A 19,336-nucleotide genomic window follows, 5' to 3' on the forward strand; every position below is an offset into this window, starting at 1 on the left:
ATAAAACAGAGCTACTCATCATAGGCACCAGATCAACCCTCAATAAAACAGGACCCATTTCACTCACCATTGAGAATTCGACCATCACCCCCTCCCCCCTGGCACGCAATCTTGGCGTTATCCTGGACCCCACCCTCTCCTTTGACCCCCATGTCAGCTCCATCATCAAGATCTCCTACTTCCACCTCCGCCGCATTGCCAAAATCAAACACTACCTCCCCCCCCGTGCTGCTGAATCCCTCATCCATGCCTTCATCACCTCCCGCCTTGACTATTGCAACGCCCTCCTCATTGGCATCTCCTCCCATTCCCTCCATAGACTCCAAATGGTACAAAACTCTGCTGCCCGCCTCCTCACCCACACCCGGACCCGTGAACACATCACTCCCGTTCTCCGCTCTCTTCACTGGCTCCCCATCAAACAACGCATCATCTTCAAAACACTCCTCCTCACCTATAAAGCCCTTCACCACCTAGCCCCCCCCTACCTCTCTGACCTCCTCATCCCCTACAACCCCCCCCGAGCCCTCCGATCCTCCTCCACTCTCTCCCTCACAGTACCACCATCAAGACTCAAAACATTTGGCAACAGAGCATTCTCCAGATCAGCACCCCGCCTCTGGAACTCCCTCCCCCAATCTGTCCGCCACTCTCCCACACTGTCTACCTTCAAAACCCAGCTGAAAACATACCTCTTCTCCCAAGCCTTCAACTTACCCTACCCCCCAACCCACTGACTTCACTCACACCCCACGCTGTATCTCTTATTCACCCCACGCTGCATCTCTTATTCATACATTCATCAACTTTTTCTTTCCTCTTTTCCATTATGTTGTCTTTTGCTCGTTGTCCTATGCTTGCTCCCCCCCTGTGTTGTCCTTTGCCTGTTCATGTAATGTTCATGTTCAATTTTCTTGTCCAATATGTTGTCTTCTGCCTGTTCACCCCCTTTCTGTACTTTTAATTTTTTTTGTAAGCGACTTTGGGTTATTGAAAAGCGCTATATAAATAAAAGTTATTATTATTATTATTATTAGTGTGTAGTTTATTAATTAATCAATGCTCTCTACATTAGGAAAGCACATACCAGTGTACCAGAGGGAGTCACACACAGCTGTGCCTAGATAACCAAACAAATTGACAACAGGGATGCAAACTCATCAGGTATGAAAAAGGTGACAAGGATCCGAGCCCCCTGACCCCACAGAATATCGGCTTTAAAATGAGGAATAACAGAGGATTTTAGCAGTCAGAACAACTAAAGCAGCAGTGTTAATAATAACAGAAACGCCATAGAGTCACATCTAATAGAAATATATAAAAAAGCATTTATTTTAATTGTGTAGCAGTCAGTTTATAATTTTGGCAGCACTGTTGAGCATTTTGAAAATGTATTTTCATGCCTCTGTGCAAGGCTTAGTCTTTCTATCTTTATAGCCACTGGTGTAAAGTAACTAAGTTCATAAACTCAACAAGTACTATAATTGGGCACAATTTTGAGATACTTGTACTTTACTTAAGTATTTCAATGTTTTGCTACTTTGTACTTCTACTCCACTACAGTTCAGAGGTACATGCTGTACTTTTACTCCACTACATGTATTTAATCCCTTTAGTTACTTTACAGATGTGGATGAATGATGTGAAATATAATCAAGTGTTAAAATCAGACTTTAGTTCCACCTGGAGTAAATCCACAAGCTACCGTGCAGTATACGCTTCTCTGCGCTCTCTCCTAGGCAGTCATCCATAGGAATCCCGAACCCAATAAAATATCCAATATTAACGGTGTGTGTGTCTGCCCAAGGACAATTTAAGGTAAAACCTAATAGAGGTGTCATATATAATAACCTAATAAAAGTAAATGTAACAACTACTACAGTGCAACAAAACAGGAAGATTAAATGTGGTCTCTTAAACATAAGATCTCTAGCATCTAAAGCAATACTGGTAAATGATTTAATATCAGATTATAATATTGATATATGCTGTCTCACTGAAACTTGGTTGAGACATGAAGAATATGTCAGCATAAATGAGGCCACTCCACCCAGCCATATCAATACTCATATTGCCCGAGGCACGGGCCGAGGAGGTGGAGTTGCAGCAATCTTTGACTCAAGTTTACTTATCAATACTAAACAAAAATTAAATTATACCTCCTTTGAAAGCCTCATTTTCAGTCTTACGCATCCGACCTGGAAAACTTTGCAGCCAATCTTATTTGTTACAGTGTACCGTGCACCAGGTCCTTATTCAGAATTCTTATCAGAATTCTCTGAGTTTTTATCAGCTTTGGTTCTTAAAACAGATAAAGTAATTATCGTAGGTGACTTTAATATTCATGTTGACGATGATAAAAATAGCCTTACTGTTGCATTTAACTCTATATTAGATTCTGTGGGTTTCTGTCAGAGTGTAAATAAACCAACCCACTGCTATAATCACACTCTTGACCTTGTTCTGACTTATGGTATTGAAATTGAGCAACTATTAGTCAAACCGCATAATCCTGCTTTATCCGACCATTTCTTAGTAACTTTTGAAGTACTGTTACTAGACTACAAAGCATTAGCCAAAAGCTCCTGCAGCAGAAACCTATCTGTTAGTGCTATAGCCAAATTTAAGGAAGAGATTCCACCAATACTTAACTCGATAGCATGTCTGCATGTAGGGGAGGAAACTTATACAAAATGTACACCACCCCAAATTGATCATGTTGTTTATAGTGCTACAGATGCGCTGCGAATAAAATTAGACTCTGTTGCTCCTTTGAAAAAGAAGAAAATAAAACAACATAGATTAGCTCCATGGCATAATGCCGAAACCCGCAAAATAAAGCAAAAGTCGAGACAACTTGAAAGGATATGGCGTTCCACTAAACTTGAAGAATCTCGTTTAATTTGGCATATTACACTCAATGAATATAAGAAAGCACTGCGTAAAGCGAGAGCAGCATACTACTCTTCATTAATAGATGAGAATAAGAATAATGCAAGATTTCTTTTCAGCACTGTAGCCAGGCTGACAGAGAGCCACAGCTCGACTGAGCCTTCTATTCCCATAGCACTCAGTAGTAATGATTTTATGTGCTTTTTTAACGATAAAATTGTTACTCTTAGAAACAAAATCAATGACCTCTTGCCTTTGACCAGTATAGTGTTATCAACAGCTCCCGGAAACGTAAGTTCTAATATTACACTAGATAGTAAACTAGAATGCTTTTCAGCCATAAACCTTGAACAATTAAATTCAATGATTCTCTCTTCTAAACCATCAACGTGTATCTTAGACCCGATTCCAACTAAGCTGTTAAAAGAAGTTTTTCCATTAATTAGCACTTCTTTATTAAATATTATGAATATGTCTTTATTATCAGGCTATGTTCCACAATCATTCAAAGTAGCAGTGATAAAACCGCTTCTTAAAAAGCACAACCTCGATCCAGAGGTTTTAGCCAACTATAGATATATATATAATTCTTGAGAAAGCAGTCGCAAAACAGCTGTGTGATTACTTAAAAAACTATGATTTATTTGAAGATTTTCAGTCTGGCTTTAGAACACAACATAGCACAGAGACAGCTCTGGTTAAAGTCACAAATGACATTCTAATAGCCTCTGACAAGGGACTTGTCTCTATTCTTGTCTTGCTCGATCTTAGTGCTGCATTTGATACTATCGACCATGATATCCTATTGCAAAGACTAGAGCACTTACAGTAGTTGGCATACAGGGAACTGCTTTAGGCTGGTTTAGGTCCTATCTATCTGAACGCTCTCAGTTTGTACGTGTCAACGATGAATCTTCCATGCAAACCAAAGTTAGCCATGGAGTGCCACAGGGCTCAGTGCTTGGACCTATTTTGTTCACCCTATATATGCTTCCGTTAGGCAGGATTATAAGGAATCATTCTGTAAACTTTCATTGTTATGCGGATGATACTCAACTATATTTATCAATCAAGCCTGATGAAATGAATCATCTAAATAAAATTCAAGACTGCCTCAAGGACTTAAAAACGTGGATGACCTTAACTTTTTTGATGTTAAACACGACCAAAACTGAAGTTATTGTACTTGGCCCGAAGAATCTACGAAACAAATTATCTAAAGATATATTAACTATGGATGGCATTAATTTGGCCTCCAGTGAGACTGTAAGGAATCTTGGTGTTATATTTGATCAGGATTTATCCTTTAACGCCCACATAAAATCAATTTCAAGGACCGCCTACTTCCATCTACGTAACATTGCAAAAATCAGGCATATCTTGCCTCAAAACGATGCAGAGAAACTAGTCCATGCATTTGTTACTTCAAGGCTGGATTATTGTAACTCCTTATTATCAGGGTGTACCAAGAAGTCAGTCAAGTCGCTTCAGCTGATTCAAAATGCTGTAGCTCGTGTACTAACCAGAGTTAGGAAAAGGGACCACATTACTCCTGTTCTGGCTGCCTTACACTGGCTCCCTATAGAACACAGGATAGAATTTAAAATTCTTCTTCTCGCCTACAAAGCCCTTAATGGGCAGGCGCCATCTTACCTTTAAGAACGATACCCTATTGTCCTACTAGGGCATTGCGTTCCAAGAATGCAGGGTTGTTGGTTGTTCCTAGAGTCTCTAAAAGTACAATGGGAGCCAGAGCCTTTTCTTATCAAGCTCCACTTTTGTGGAATCAGCTTCCAGATTGTGTTCGGACGGCAGACACCCTATCCGTTTTTAAGAGTGCGCTTAAGACCTTCCTTTTTGATAAAGCTTATAGTTAGGGCTGATTAGATTCAGCCCCTAGTTTTGCTGATATAGGCTTAGTTTTGTCGGGGGACATCTTACTTCTTCCTTCTCTCTGTCTATACCTGTGTACTCTCATGTTCCGATTAACCCAGCTTCCCCAAATTTCTTTCTTTTTGGTGTCTATATACGCCGGGATCCGGAGTCATGGATGATCCTGCGGTCCTGTGTCATGGATTGCGAGTCCTGGATCTTGAGTCGTGGCTGTGGTCCTGGATCATAAGTCCTGGATGGATATACTCGTGGATTCATCTTCCTATTATACACACATGCATTTCCAAACATTTGGACTACCTATGTTGCAAATGTATTATCTTTTCAATTTACACACGGCATCTATTGCACGTCTGTCCGTCCTGGGAGAGGGATCCCTCCTCTGTTGCTCTCCCTGAGGTTTCTCCCATTTTTCCCTTTAAACTGTGGGTTTTCTCTGGAAGTTTTTCCTTGTACGATGTGAGGGTCTAAGGACAGAAGGTGTCATATTGTCATACTGATATTCTGTACAAACTGTGAAGTCCACTGAGACAAATGTAACATTTGTGATATTGGGCTATATAAATAAACATTGATTGATTGATTGATTGATTGATATACAAAGTCATTCAAACTAGCTGCACCTTTACCAGCTTTGAGAACACTTTCATGATCAATCATTATAAAACATATCATATCTATTATTCTGAAATGGACCAATCTGCACAATGACTGCTTTTACTGTCGCTACTTTCAATATATTTTGATAATAATACTTTTACTTGAGGAACATTTGGAATGCAGGACTTTTACTGTAACAGAGTATTCCTACACTCTGGTACTTCTACTTTTACTCAAGTACAAGATCTGAGTACTTCTACTTTTACTCAAGTAGCCTACACGATCTGAGTAGGCTACTTCTACTTTTACTCAAGTACAAGAACTGAGTACTTCTACTTTTAATCAAGTACAAGATATATACTTATACCACCTCTGTTTATAGCCTATGTTTAGAAAACGAAGGCTAAAGCTAACGTTAGCAGATAGTGACAATGTATGCTAGTTAGCTAGCTCAACGATAATATTGCGAAGGGAAAAACAACTTTTCAGTGCACATCACGCTCTGCCGCTCCTACAGGGAGCTCTACTCTGAACACCTGAACGGCCCGTTTTAACAGCTGTTCACCAGCGGTCCAGTCTGTGCCACAGTGACTCCGGACGCACATTTAATATTAACGAACGCACCGTAGGTAATGTAGCTGCTGAAGCTAGACCATCATCGCCGAGCAGCAGAGGTTTATTATACATCGTGAGCAGAGCCGACAGGCAGGAAGACTCGAGCACACAGCTCGCGCTTCATTATAATAAATAAAAATGCTCGCGGCCGCACATTAATCCGGGTCCCAGACCCCCTCCCATACCCCAACATATTTTTATTGCAGATCTACATGAATCACACAAACGACCTATTTTGGATTCAAAACGGAGAATTTCGCCGAAAGGTGACAAGTTTGCATCCCTGGACAAGATAACCAAAATCCTTGAATCTACACACAGCAAATAAACTCAAATGACACAACGAGATGTAAAAAGGAGATCACACATATAGTCGATATAAAACTGGCCGCTTCAATCTGAAGAGCAACTAAAACAAAACACGGGAGTGCATCTTTTTCTTGTGAACACTAATGTTATCCACAGCATACAGACACCACAAAGTTCTTAAGGAGAAAACTAGTTGTTAAAACAAAACACGTTAGTGTACCTTGTTAGCTAGCTGACATTAACCTTAAACATTGCACTCACATTACTCACTGAAACCTTGTAAAGCCGGTCCCGCATGCTGGCTCTTACAGAACCGCTCCCTTTCGTGTATGTAAAGCTCTCAACATGCCCAGACTTGTAGTGATTTTCAGCTCGTTTTATACTTTTTCGCCTCATTCTGAAAGAAACAGGTGACATTTACTAACGTGACAGCCATCTTTGTGATTGTGACGCGTATTGTGCGAGACCAGAGACCTGTAGTTCACTGAGCGGTTTCACACAAAAAAAATTGTAACTTCACAGTTTTAAGACACATTTTTATTTTTTTGACTTGCAAAATGTTCTTTTAATTTGAAAAACATCATATGTGTCATTCGTGGCACAATTCAAACGGGATCGAAAGATGACTTTTCTCTCTCCATTGACGTCAATGTATAATTTTCCGCTTCCGGGGTCCCATGGGTCGGAAGTAGATGGGCGGGACTTCGCCTCTCTATCTTACTAACTGCTGTCTGTGCAATTTACTCCGCGCGAGTTGGCAGACTTTATCTTGCTTACTTTAACATCATTGTTCATGGTGGGGCTAAGCCATTTCTTGGTATGGCTGTAGCCTACCCCAGCCATACCCTGACCGCAAATACCTCATTCCTTCTGTCTACTTGGATACGAAATGCTTCTCGTTTTGCGCTATCCTCCCGTTCAAATGAAATCGCCGCCAATCATATTTCCAAGCTCGCGCCAGGGTGGGGGAGGGGTTACAAGGCTTGCGTCTTGTGCTGCATTCACTTGCACTAGGACATTCGAGATTTTCTCTCATAAATGTCCGATGAGCCACAACTTTTCTTTCAAAACAAAGCTGCCACCCCGTAAAACCGCCACTGAGTTAAACATAACGAAAACAAAATGTAAACATTAATTTAACCTCAGTTCAACTTTACCGAAGCCTATTCTAATTTAAGTCTTCAATTAAAATCACAGCATTTATCATAGGAAAAATAGAATGATCAACAAGTTTCCTCCAAACAACCTTAGGCTCCTAGCCATGAATTGTAGAGACAATCAGTGACGGGACAAACATTCTGAGAAATGTGTAGAGACCTGTTTCCCCAGAGCAGATCAAAAGATGAGTTTCATCTGATTATTTATAGAATTATTTATAAAAATGCTGATTCTTAACACTACAGCTGAGAGCAGGTGGCTCGTATTAAAGTGTGTGTGTGTGTGTATGTGTGTGTGTGTGTGTGTGTGTGTGTGTGTGTGTGTGTGTGTGTGTGTGTGTGTGTGTGTGTGTGTGTCCATCTGCTTCCTATTAATGTGAGGCGGATCTCTGCAAGCATCAACTCTCTTTTTCTTTAAATCAAACCATTTTAACTTAAAGAATAAACGAGATGTAAAGAATAAAAGTGATGTAAAGAAAACAAATGAGAAAAGAATACAAGTGATAAAAGAATAAAAGTGATAAAAGAATAAAAGTGATGTAAAGAATAATGTGAATGTGACAGTAAACAACTGGAGGATAACGAAGAGAAACCACACATGTTTGCAGACATAAAAGGTTCAGTTATTCACAGAAGAACATTAAATCACACCACAGAGGGGTCATCTCTGCTAAACATAATGTCATATTACATATAATATTACATAAAATATAACGTAGAACATGATGCACCGAGGGAGGACAAGTTCATGTAGAGGTTCACAGACTGAAAAACATCCAGAGGATTCTTTTTTCAGTTTAAATATTTTAAGTTCACCAACATCATCTAACAGCAAAATACGTAAATATTAATTTAGATAAATGTCAACAGAACATAAACATACAACCACTACTAACTGAGCGTTTCACATGGGAAAAAAAAACACGTCCGAACAGATCAAATCTGCATTTATGAATATTAGATCAACTTCATTACTGAATCTCTGAGGAATGTATCTCTCACGTGTTAGAAAGATATTCAGAAAATATAAAAACATGTTCTAAAATATATTTCATTAAAGCTCCATTGTCGAAACGTGCCAGATCGAAATCAGGAGAATATACCAACCAATCTGTGTTGTATTAATGATACGAAGAGATAAATAAAAGGGAATTAATCTCGTTCTCCTCACAATAATCAAAACACTTTAGTTTCTATTTCCCTGTGAATATAAATATGATCTCTGATGATGTGTTTAATGTCTGTAGGCAATCAGGAGGCTCGCCTTGACTCTGATGACCCTGATCAGCCTGCAACACACGCTGTGAGAACACACACACACACACACACACACACACACACACACACACACACACACACACACACACACACACACACACACACACACACACCAACTACATGTATGTGTGTACTGTCCATGTTTTTTGTGTGCTACAGCTTCACAAATAAATCCTGCAGTCTTATATCTTTAATTATTATAATATGTTATTCACATCACAATATAAATATGCACACCGATGCATCTGCTAGAGAAAAAAAAGACCATTTATTTGTTAATTGTGTTTTTTTTTTTTATCTAAACACATGATCAAAAACGTATTCAAAGTAAAGCTCCATTCTTTTCCCAATGTAAATCAGGAGCATGAACTTTCATTTTTGTCGTAACATGATGTAATGGGAAATATAGAATAACAACTCAAAACTCAGCCCTTTTTGCATTTGGTTTCCCTGCTGTAAAGTAAAAACATCTGAAATCTAAAACGGGGGGCTACATAATGTAACCCTAATTCTTTAAGCACAGGCTCCACCCTCTACTGGACTCCATGGGTACTACTGTCATCAATGATACGCGAGCGTTCACACACTGAAGTTGTATAAACGTAGCCAGCCAATCAGGGCGAGCCTACCTGAATGTGCACGCAGGCTCACAGTATATAAGGCCGCTACACCTGCTGACTGTCATCCTACACCCTCTTCAGCGAGTGGCATAGGGAAGACAGGGCCCCTAGGTAGAGGGCTCCGCCTGTGCTTATAGAACTAGGGTTACAATACGTAACCCCCCGTTCTATCTCACACAGGCTCCGCCCTCTACTGGACTCTATGGGTACAGTGGGTGGAGCCCCGATGAATAAACGCCCTGTCGCCCCACATATCGACCCACCACACTGCCCCTGACCAGCCTTTGGTTAACAGCCATCGCACCCCAACTTCCTATCACCCGGTTGTGACCGTGGAGAAGTCGGGGCCACAGCTTACTTGGCTGGATAGAGCCTAATTGGTCTGAATAAGCCCATATCTCCACCCTACAGGTGCCAGCGCAAGTGACTACTCACTGCGCACCACGTTTCCCAGGTCCCTAAGGAGCATGGGAAAGCGTAAGTGTACTATGTCCTCCACACTCACAAGCTTACCTCGTGTAGAGTGTGCACGGACCTCAGTGGGGAAGGCTCTCCCCGCCTGCTCCAGCCCTGTATGGGGCTTACTGCGCACCACGTTTCCCAGGTCCCTAAGGAGCATGGGAAAACCTAAGTGTATTATGTCCCAGGGGGTCAGATACAGCTTACCGACCCACAGCCCCCCTCTTTTCACCAGTCCTGTGATGAGAAGGAGCCAGACATATCCACAAGATAGAACCTTATGAACGGGCTTGGCGTAGACCAAGACGCCGCCGTACATATGTCCTCGACACTCACGCTGTCGAATAAGGCTGTCAACCCAGCCACACCACGTGTAGAGTGTGCACGGACCCCAGTTGGGAAAGCCTGTGGGCGGGCGGGGAGAGCCCTCCACCCCTGTATGGGGTGGAAGACTAAAGCCGTCTAGATGTATAACCTTTCAGGGAGAAGAGCTGCAGAGGCTCAAACGGTTCTGTAACCAAAGCCTCGAGCACCAATGGCAGTTCTTATTGCGGGGTGGAGACATGCACCACTGGGCGCTGTCTCCTGATCCCCTGCAAAAAACGCTTCATAAGCGGTTGGCTAAAGACTGGTCTTCCGCCAAATCCCTCATGACAGGACGATATGGCTGCTGCATACACCTTGACTGTGGCATGAGCAAGCCCCTTGTCCACCATTAGCTGTAGATAGAATAGAGCCCGATGTACCGGACAGAGGCTCTAGACTCCTTTCCTCGCACCAATGTTCAGTCTGCCTGAAGCAGGGACGTCTGTCTGTTCTCTGACAGAGTGGCACGTAGCCTGCTCTCCTTCTCGATGGGGCGTACACCTCTCTCTCGATGGGGGCATATACCTCGCTCTCGATGGGGGCTGCATCAAGCAAAATCCCCAGATACCCCACCTGCTGGCGAGGTATGGGACTGCTCTTCTTCCAATTGACCGCAAACCCCCAACTTGGTTAGGTGTAAGATCAATTGGGCTGTGTGGAACATCTGCCCATTCCCTGGACCTGGCCATGACTATGAGGTCATTGAAATAAAATAAAACCCTCATGCCATGGTCGTGAAGCGCTGTGGCCACAAATTTGCTGAACGTGCGTGGGGACAGGGAGTAGCCAAACGGTAGTCTGTTGTACTAGGCTATCCCCTTGTAGGCAAAACGCGAATACTTCCTGTGTTTTGGCTTTCTAGCAATTTCGACATCAAAGTAAGCGTCCTTCAGGTCGATGGTTGTGAACCAATCGCTCGGCTGCACCAGTTCCAGTAACTGCAGGAATCCCAACCACTTCGTCAGACTCTGTGTACCACGGCGACCTGGGGCTACCAGAATGATCGACAACTGTTCTCATCTCACCCCCTACAGGAGTGGGGGAATGAGACGCATCGTTGGAAAGGCGTAGAGCATGTTAATAGAATAGAATAGAGCTCAATGTACCGGACAGAGGCTCTAGACTCTCCTCCTCGCACCAACGTTGGAATCCCAAACACTTCGTCCTGTAACAGGCTGTGGTGGATCCCACTCTTGCTGCCTGGATAGTCTGTATAACGTTGTCAGACAGCTCACCCCTCTTCAGCCTGTCACTCTCAGGAGCCAAGTCTAGAGAGGTTGGCCCAGAGTGGGTGACGCCCCTATTGCACCTGCTTCATGAGGCAGCGCCCCCCAGAACTGAAGGACGGTCCAGGGCTGGCCCACCTTCAATTGTGTCATTTCTGCGTACCACGGCGCCGAGCGGTGACCTGGGGCCACCAGAATGACCGACAACTGTTCTCGTCTCACCCTCTCCAGGAGTGGGGGAATGAGACGTAGCGGTAAAAAGGCGTAGAGCAGCTATCTTGGCCATGGCTCGTGTGCAAACGTGTCCACCCCCAAGGGTGGATTGTCCTGCCGAGCCAGGGAGAAACACCATGGCTGGCAGGGGCCCGCCTCTTGATATGAGGCCGGCCCCACTTTTCTCCAGTCCCGGAATGTGGGGGGCCTTTAGAGATAAAAACATTCTCTGAGGCCCACAACCACAGGTTCTCTGCTGAGCTCAACAAGGCGGCGGAGCTGACTCCGTCCAACTTGTTAATGTAAGCCACTGTGGTGCGGTTGTCGCTCATCGCCAGCACATGTTTTCCCTGTAGTAAGGTTTTGAAGTACTGTATGACCAGTACTACTGCCTGTAGCTCGAGAAGGTTGATGTGCCGGGTCTCTGTCAGAGGCCAGCCACCACCTATAGCTGTCTCTAGGCAGGTCCCTCCCCTTCAGCAAATGCTTTGGGGACCCCCAGTATCGGAGGTTGCCCTCTACTGAAGGGGGGGATGGTCACCAGACGTCGTTTATGCCTCTTGGGATCCAAACGAAGGCTGCCAAACCACCTCTGTAAGCGACGCATGTGCAGTAGCCCCAGCACTACCACATTGTGAGCAGTCGCCATGAGACCCAAGGTCTGCATGATGGTCAGGGCTGTCAGCTGTGGAGCCGCAGCTAAGAAGCTGTGGTACTCTCTGGTGGCCCTCAATTTTTTCTCTCTCTCTTTCTGAGAGCATAGAGTCCCAATAGAGGGCTCCGCCTGTGCCTATAGAACTAGGGTTACGATAAGTAACCCACCGTTTTTGCAACAGGGCCAGAATTTATGTTGAAAGGAAACCTATCTCCTCCTGGGATGATAGATTTGCCTCTCTTAAAGCCCTGAATGGAGGAGGGACACTGCAGAACTGGAGTGAGTTACTCCCAGTGTCCTGTCCACCCATTCTGTCAGTACACAGCTGAGGAAGCATCTGTGGAGTCGCAGCTGAGAAGCTTTGGTACTCTCTGGTGGCCCTCTCCACCGCCAAACCTTCCATGAAAGGAAGATTGGCTCACAAAACGCTTGCGACTCGACTTGGACTTGAACACAAATGACTTGGGACTTGACTTGGACTTGAGCCTTCGGACTTGAGGTGACTTGATAATTTAATTCAGGGGTCTCCAACACGCCGATCACGAGATTACGCTAAAAGAGCAGACTCCCGTCGGGGAGAGCAGAATCTCCAGCCGCTTCTACTCTTGCTGAGAATCCTTGCAGGCAGGGGCGGGACTTTATTTAGCTGGGCCACCTTGCGGCCAATCATATGCGAGGACACAATAGGATCAAACCATTATGTGAAAGAAGGGTGGGGGGCACAGCAGGTGTAGTGGTACAAGCCAGCTGTACAGAGCGACGGGAGCCGGATTTAAATGCAAGCGCATCGGACAAAGTCAAGAAATTAGAGAAAAACAAAAAAATAAGCAGCATTTGGCTGCATTTCAATGATATTGGAGAAAGCATAGCTGAGTGCAGGATTTGTACAATGAAAATAACCTTCAGAGCAGGTTTTTTTTTTGCACTCAGGATTTATTGTCAGAGGTGGGAGAAGTTAAGATTGATTAAAAGTACCAGAGTGTAATACTCGGTTACAATAAAAAGTCCTGGATTCAAAATGTTTCAAGTTAAAGTACAAAAGTATTAGCATAAAAGTACCAACTGCAGAGGGATCTAGATTCAAGTGTTCTTTTCCCCATACAGACCGCCTCGCTGCACATTATCCCTTGCATAAAGATAGATTGTGGGTCCCTTATAAAATTGTGTACACAGTGGAAATAAACATTCTGGTCACCTCAACATCAGGGATCTTGCACATTTAACTCCTTCTGAATCAAACCGTCACGGTAGCCTTACCTTACTGATCCCTCTTAAATTAGAAAAAAAAACACGTTACTTTACCAGCAGAGAGAAAATTGATTATTAAATTATTAATGTGACTAATAAAGAGCAGTTTGATTATTAAGTATTATTCTGTTGATCGATGTCATTACATTTGGTGAAAAGCACATAATAACTTGTTTATGACTCGTTTTGTCAAAGTTTAGGACTTGGACTGGACTTGAACTTGCCCATCCTGACTTGAGACTTGACTTGGACTTGAGCGCAAAGACTTGAGACTTGACTCGGACTTGCAAAACAATGACTTGGTCCCACCTCTGGAAAGTGCCATGCGGCGTGATCCCACTGTGGCCAGGGACATCACACGGCAAGCAGCGGCGGCCACACCGTGGACCAGGATATTAATTTGGCCGATGCTGCGGCCAAATAATCACTCTGATCTGGTGGGGTCAACTTGTGGATGAGCAATCAGCGAGATGTCCAACACACCCGTGTTATTTGCAGCCGCCCTGTCACGCGGCAGCGGGGCCAAGGTTCTCCGCCCAGCCTGCTGCCTGTGAGTAGTAATAATGATCCCGCTTTCGTCTCATTATTATGCATAAAAGGGTGACAGGTCACACCTCCCCCCATTATGCAAATTAGCTAAGTCCCGCCTCCCCTTTGATCGAGGTGTGAGATCTCAAGTAGGTGTGATATCCCAAGTAGGTGTGAGATCCGTCGATAGGAGGGGGGTGATGTGTATTTACAGGTGTGAAAAGCCGCCACTGTTGCGCCTTATGGTGTATAATAAAAAATAAATAAAATGCTGTTAATCACATTAGTATGCATAAAAACAGGTGGGCCTGCCCCCAAGTGTGTGTGTGTGTGTGTGTGTGTGTGTGTGTGTGTGTGTGTGTGTGTGTGTGTGTGTGTGTGTGTGTGTGTGTGTGTGTGTGTGTGTGTGTGTGTGTGTGTGTGTGTGTGTGTGTGAGAGAGAGACAGAGAGAGAGTGTGTGTGTGTGTGTGTGTGTGTGTGTGTGTGTGTGACGGTCTCCCCTAACCCCTGCTGTGGACCGGGGCTACATCAAATCTTATTTTAGCCCCTAAAGAAAAGCCCACCATAAACATAATAATTAAAAATAGTATTGATGTGTGTTACCACTTTCCTTCTTCATCAGACAGCGGGGTGACTGTGTGAGCCTGGCCCTGCCCCCTCCTCCCCCCTTCCTGCCATCTTATCACTAGACAGAGGGGGGATGTAATTTAAAAACACTTACCTTATACTTGTATTTGTTCTCTCTAAAACACACAGTGTCTGTAAAGGTGGGGGAGACTGTCTCCCCCCTTCCTGCCATCTCTCTCTGTTTCTGCTGATGTGTAAAATATACAAAATAACGTTTTATATACTTACTCTCTTGTTAAAAGGTGATGAAGTTTGCAGCGTAAGCCAGCCATCAGTGTTCTAGTTTTAAGGTTTTGCATACCTCAAAGTGTGTCTAAAAGTATCTTGGCAAGAGAAAAACAAGCCAAAATTCGCCTAGGCCATTAAAAAGAAACCGAATTGCTGCTAAGAAATAAGTTCAGAAAGCTATGACTCCAGTGGAACACTGTTAGAGTCAAAAGTAACTCTCAATGTATTCAGACAGAGTATGCAGATTGGGGCTGATCAGAACAAAGAAAGCACCGTTTGCCTTCCTAGTCAAAAGTGTTGATTAAGTTAGTCTGCACACACTCCCTTAATGTCACCCTTACCTCTTCCTATGGCTGTCAGGCCTTTTGGTGTATGTGTGTGTGTGAGTGTGTGTGTATGTGTGTGTGTGTGTGTGTGTGTGTGTGTGTGTGTGTGTGTGTGTGTGTGTGTGTGTGTGTGTGTGTGTGTGTGTGTGTGTGTGTGTGTGTGTGTGTGTGTGAGCCTGGCCCCTCCTCCCCCCTTCCTGCCATCTTATCACTAGACAGAGGGGGGAGGGGTTCTCTCTAAAACACAGTGTCTGTAAAGGTGGGGGAGACTGTCTCCCCACTTCCTGCCATCTCTCTCTGTTTCTGCTGATGTGTAAAATATACAAAATAAAGTTTTATATACTTACTCACTTGTTAAAAGGTGATGAAGTTTACAGCGTAACCCAGCCATCAGTGTTCTAGTTTTAAGGTTTTGCATACCTCAAAGTGTGTCTAAAAGTATCTTGGCTAGAGAAAAAAGCCAAAATCCGCCTAGGCCACACAAATGCAGACTTGACTACTTGGCAGTTGATTAAAGCAGATTTGTCCTTTTTCATCTCTCAAAGGTTTGGGTCCTGTTCAACACTGGGTACAGAAATATATTCAAAATACAGTCATTTGTACGTAAAGTTTTTTTAAGTTGTAAGCACTTAGAAATATACATTTGATTGCATTTAAAGTGGCTGTAGACAACTTATCAAAATGAAGTAGTTGATTGCACAAATTTGTAATGGATGTAGAATAAAGACGACATTAGCATTTAAATTGGCTCCCTATAAGACTCGCTTGATGTCTGGCTCTGAGTAGTGTTCACCCTTTCACAATAAAAGCCCAAACACAATACTTTCTGAATCACTGCAGGAAGTAATGTGCTAAAATGCAAATACAAATAGCTTACAGTAGCTCCCAATTAGTTGAACAATTGGAAAACCGCAAAGACTGTGGAAACACCTACTGGCAAAGGATTGTGGAGGCAAATTATGCAAAGAGGAAGAAAAAACATTCTATCTAAAGCTATATAACACAATCCACGTATTGACAGTATGAGTACAACAAAAACAGTATGCATGTTGATGCAAACGACGATGTTCAGTAAACGATCAATCAAAATCGAAGAATCCAATGTGTTTTTAAATGGAGCAGAAATAGAACTAGTCTCCCGGTTCAAGTATCTTGAACAGGGAGTGTCTTATTGGACTCGCACTTGACTTTCTAAGAAACATATCCAGAAAGTATCAAATACCATTAAATTCAACTTGCAACATTTTAAACAAATTAGACCTTTTCTTAACTGTCAATGCTGCAAATTCATACCTCCACTGTATGATTCTATCCCACATTGAATACTGTTTTACAAACTGGTCGTTTGCTTGTGCCACACACCTGAAACCCATAGAACAGCTGTTCAAGAGAGCTATCCAGGTGTTTGACAGAAAGCCACAGTCATACCACCACTGTACCATCCTTGAAAATCACAATTTCTTGAGTTTTTGACAATTTTAAGTCTTTTAAAAGTATGTGTTTTTTTAAATAATATTTACATGGGCTGGCCCCCCTCCCCTTGGTGGAATTCATCCACAGAAAACACACTGGACGCAGTACTAGGTCAGAAACCAGAGGGGACTGTGAAGTCCACCACAGACGGACCACCTTTGGACAAAATGTCCTCTCCATTAAAGGCAGCTCATTGTGGAATAGCCCCCCAACTGAGATACGGGATTGTCCCACTCTCAATAGTTTTAAAGGTCAACTTAAAGAATGGTTGAGCAACAAACAGACGTGTAATCACCGCTAAATAAATGCACTTTAACACAGGTGTATCTCCTCTTGCACTTTATGTAGCGCTTTTATCTTATCTTGTACTTTATATATCATCGCTGCTACATTGTACTGCCATGTGGTAAATGCTTGTATGCTGCTCATGCTCTTCCTGCATATCATGTATTTATTTTTGCTGTATATATATATATATAAATGTCATGTTATTATATGCTGTAAGTGACGGGACTATAGATGGAAATTAGCTCAAAGCTAAAATCCGGCTCATTTACACTTTTAAGCATTATTTTTGTTTTAAAGTGTTCATCAATGTGCACTACGGTGGCCCTGAAGAAAATTAAACATTAAAATATGTTATCGATGTCCCCATTCCCAGTTTGTTTTGGGAATAATTGCGATGTTTACTATGTTTTGGTAGCTCTTAACAAAACAGAATCTTTGTAAAAGACTGCAACTCGAAAAGGCAAGTTTGTGATTTTATGAACCAATACATTATACAATATTACGACTTTTTGCCATATTTTTAACACAATATACTTGTACCTTTTTTTGTTTTTGTGGTTGTAGGGCTTCAAGATATTTTGCATGTCATGCATAAACACGGTGTCATCTTTTCTTGAAACTGACGTGCTGTCCGTTTTACAAACAAGTTCAAGCTGCCTTTAAGATGTGATTGCGCTCTGACTATTTCCCGTAAAATGGTGACAAACTATTACTTATTCTTAAATTTGACCTCTTGCTGCTTGGTTGAAAATGATATATGAAAAATAACTTTAAAAAAAAAGACTCAAACAGCGAGGGACATTATACTGGTGAAAAAACTCTCAATTCTACAGATGACTCCCCCCACTCAACGCAATAATTCCCACCCCACTCAGCAAAGCATCTAAAACTAAGGACCCCCACTAAGACGACAATTTGAAAACTCGCCATGGATCTGAGAAAAACCAAGTCTCCCCCCGCGAGTTGCAGCCAGGAACAAACTCCTGGACTACCATCATCACCACCATTCTGGACACCCGAATCTTGCAGTACTACTGCTGCGTATTTTGCTCCTTGGGCCAAGACGTCTCTGTTTATGGACACAGTGAAATCAGTGTTGGTTGATATTGTGGAGGGGGTGATACATCGGTACAGAGAAGAAATATGCAACGGATGCCGAGTCAGTCACCCCGGCCAGAGGCAACAGGATTGTCTGAATGACATGCCCGATGTTTTCTTCAGAAACAATTACAACGCGTTAATGAAAAGACTCTGGCTCACCGACTTCATTACTGAGATCGACCAGACTCTTATTGATAAAGACATTTTCACGGATGATTGGAGGATCCAAGGCGCTTCGGAGGCTTTTCTGCACAATCTCAAATATTGCAGACTTCTCAAGGAGAGACTTGAAAAGATCCATGCCGAGTTGGATGGAGAGGAAGAAGAATAATAACCTGCGGTTGATTGAAGCCAGGGATTTTTTCTTTTTCGATACATTGACTTTTTCTTTAAAGTAAAATAAAAATGGGGAACTACTATGCAAAACGCTCGGTATATATTGATCAGAATGTAGTCAATACCCTTTTAATAAGTGTGGTGGTGAGGACGATTGAAAACAGAGTGAATAGTGATCCCCGTTTAAACAGAATGGCTGAAGTTTGTAAACTAGAAGACATTTTGGATATCGTTCGTTCTGGCAGTACTATTCCTGGTCATTGGGAAACGATTGTAAACTAAACATTTAAAGTGGTCCTGGAATCTTCATTTTCCGAAACATTCTGTAACATTACCGAAGAAATGAAACAAACATCAAAAGTGTATCATGTGCTCTCATTGTATGCTCTGTTTGTAGATGTAATGCATCTCTTTGTCAAAAAACGCATAAATATGAATATTTTTGACTGAATTGAAAAAACTCCATCATGATATTTCCAGTAATCTGGGGAATTCTAAGCTGGAGACGGTCCTGGGGATGTTACAATCAGTATAACTGTTGATTTTCTGTGTGAAAAAATGTAAATGTAAATAGGAAAAAAATAAAAAATGAATAAAAAAGTGTTTTTTACATCTTAAAAACTGTTGTCTTCATTATAGCAAGGGGAGCGTGTCTGATACATGTGTATTACAGTCCTTCACATGCACTGTTGTCTTCATTATAACAAGGGGAGGGTAACAGGGAAGATGTATGATACATGTGTATTGAAACATGCGTATTATACCCCCACAGAAACACAGAAACACGGAAACACAGAAACACAGAAAACACTGAAACCAATGAAACACTGAAAAAACACAGAAACACTGAAACACTGACACACAGAAACACCGAAACACAGAGACACAGAACCACAG

General features: G+C 42.6%; 1 protein-coding gene across 2 annotated transcripts in view; it reads left to right on the forward strand.

The window, feature by feature from the left end:
* LOC307023318 (uncharacterized protein) overlaps positions 1–19,336 on the forward strand; it is a 51,575-nt gene that overhangs the window by 25,302 nt on the left and 6,937 nt on the right. The window contains exon 4 of one of the 2 annotated variants that reach the window (XM_079656526.1): positions 8,714–8,769. In XM_079656526.1, the coding sequence (XP_079512652.1) occupies positions 8,714–8,769 (56 nt within the window). Of the gene's footprint in view, positions 1–1,075; positions 5,735–8,713; positions 8,770–19,336 lie in introns of those variants that run through there. The other variant, XM_079656525.1, reaches the window with a different exon arrangement.

This window comes from Notothenia rossii (genome assembly GCF_949606895.1).
Source record: "Notothenia rossii genome assembly, chromosome: 10".
NCBI lineage: Eukaryota > Metazoa > Chordata > Actinopteri > Perciformes > Nototheniidae > Notothenia > Notothenia rossii.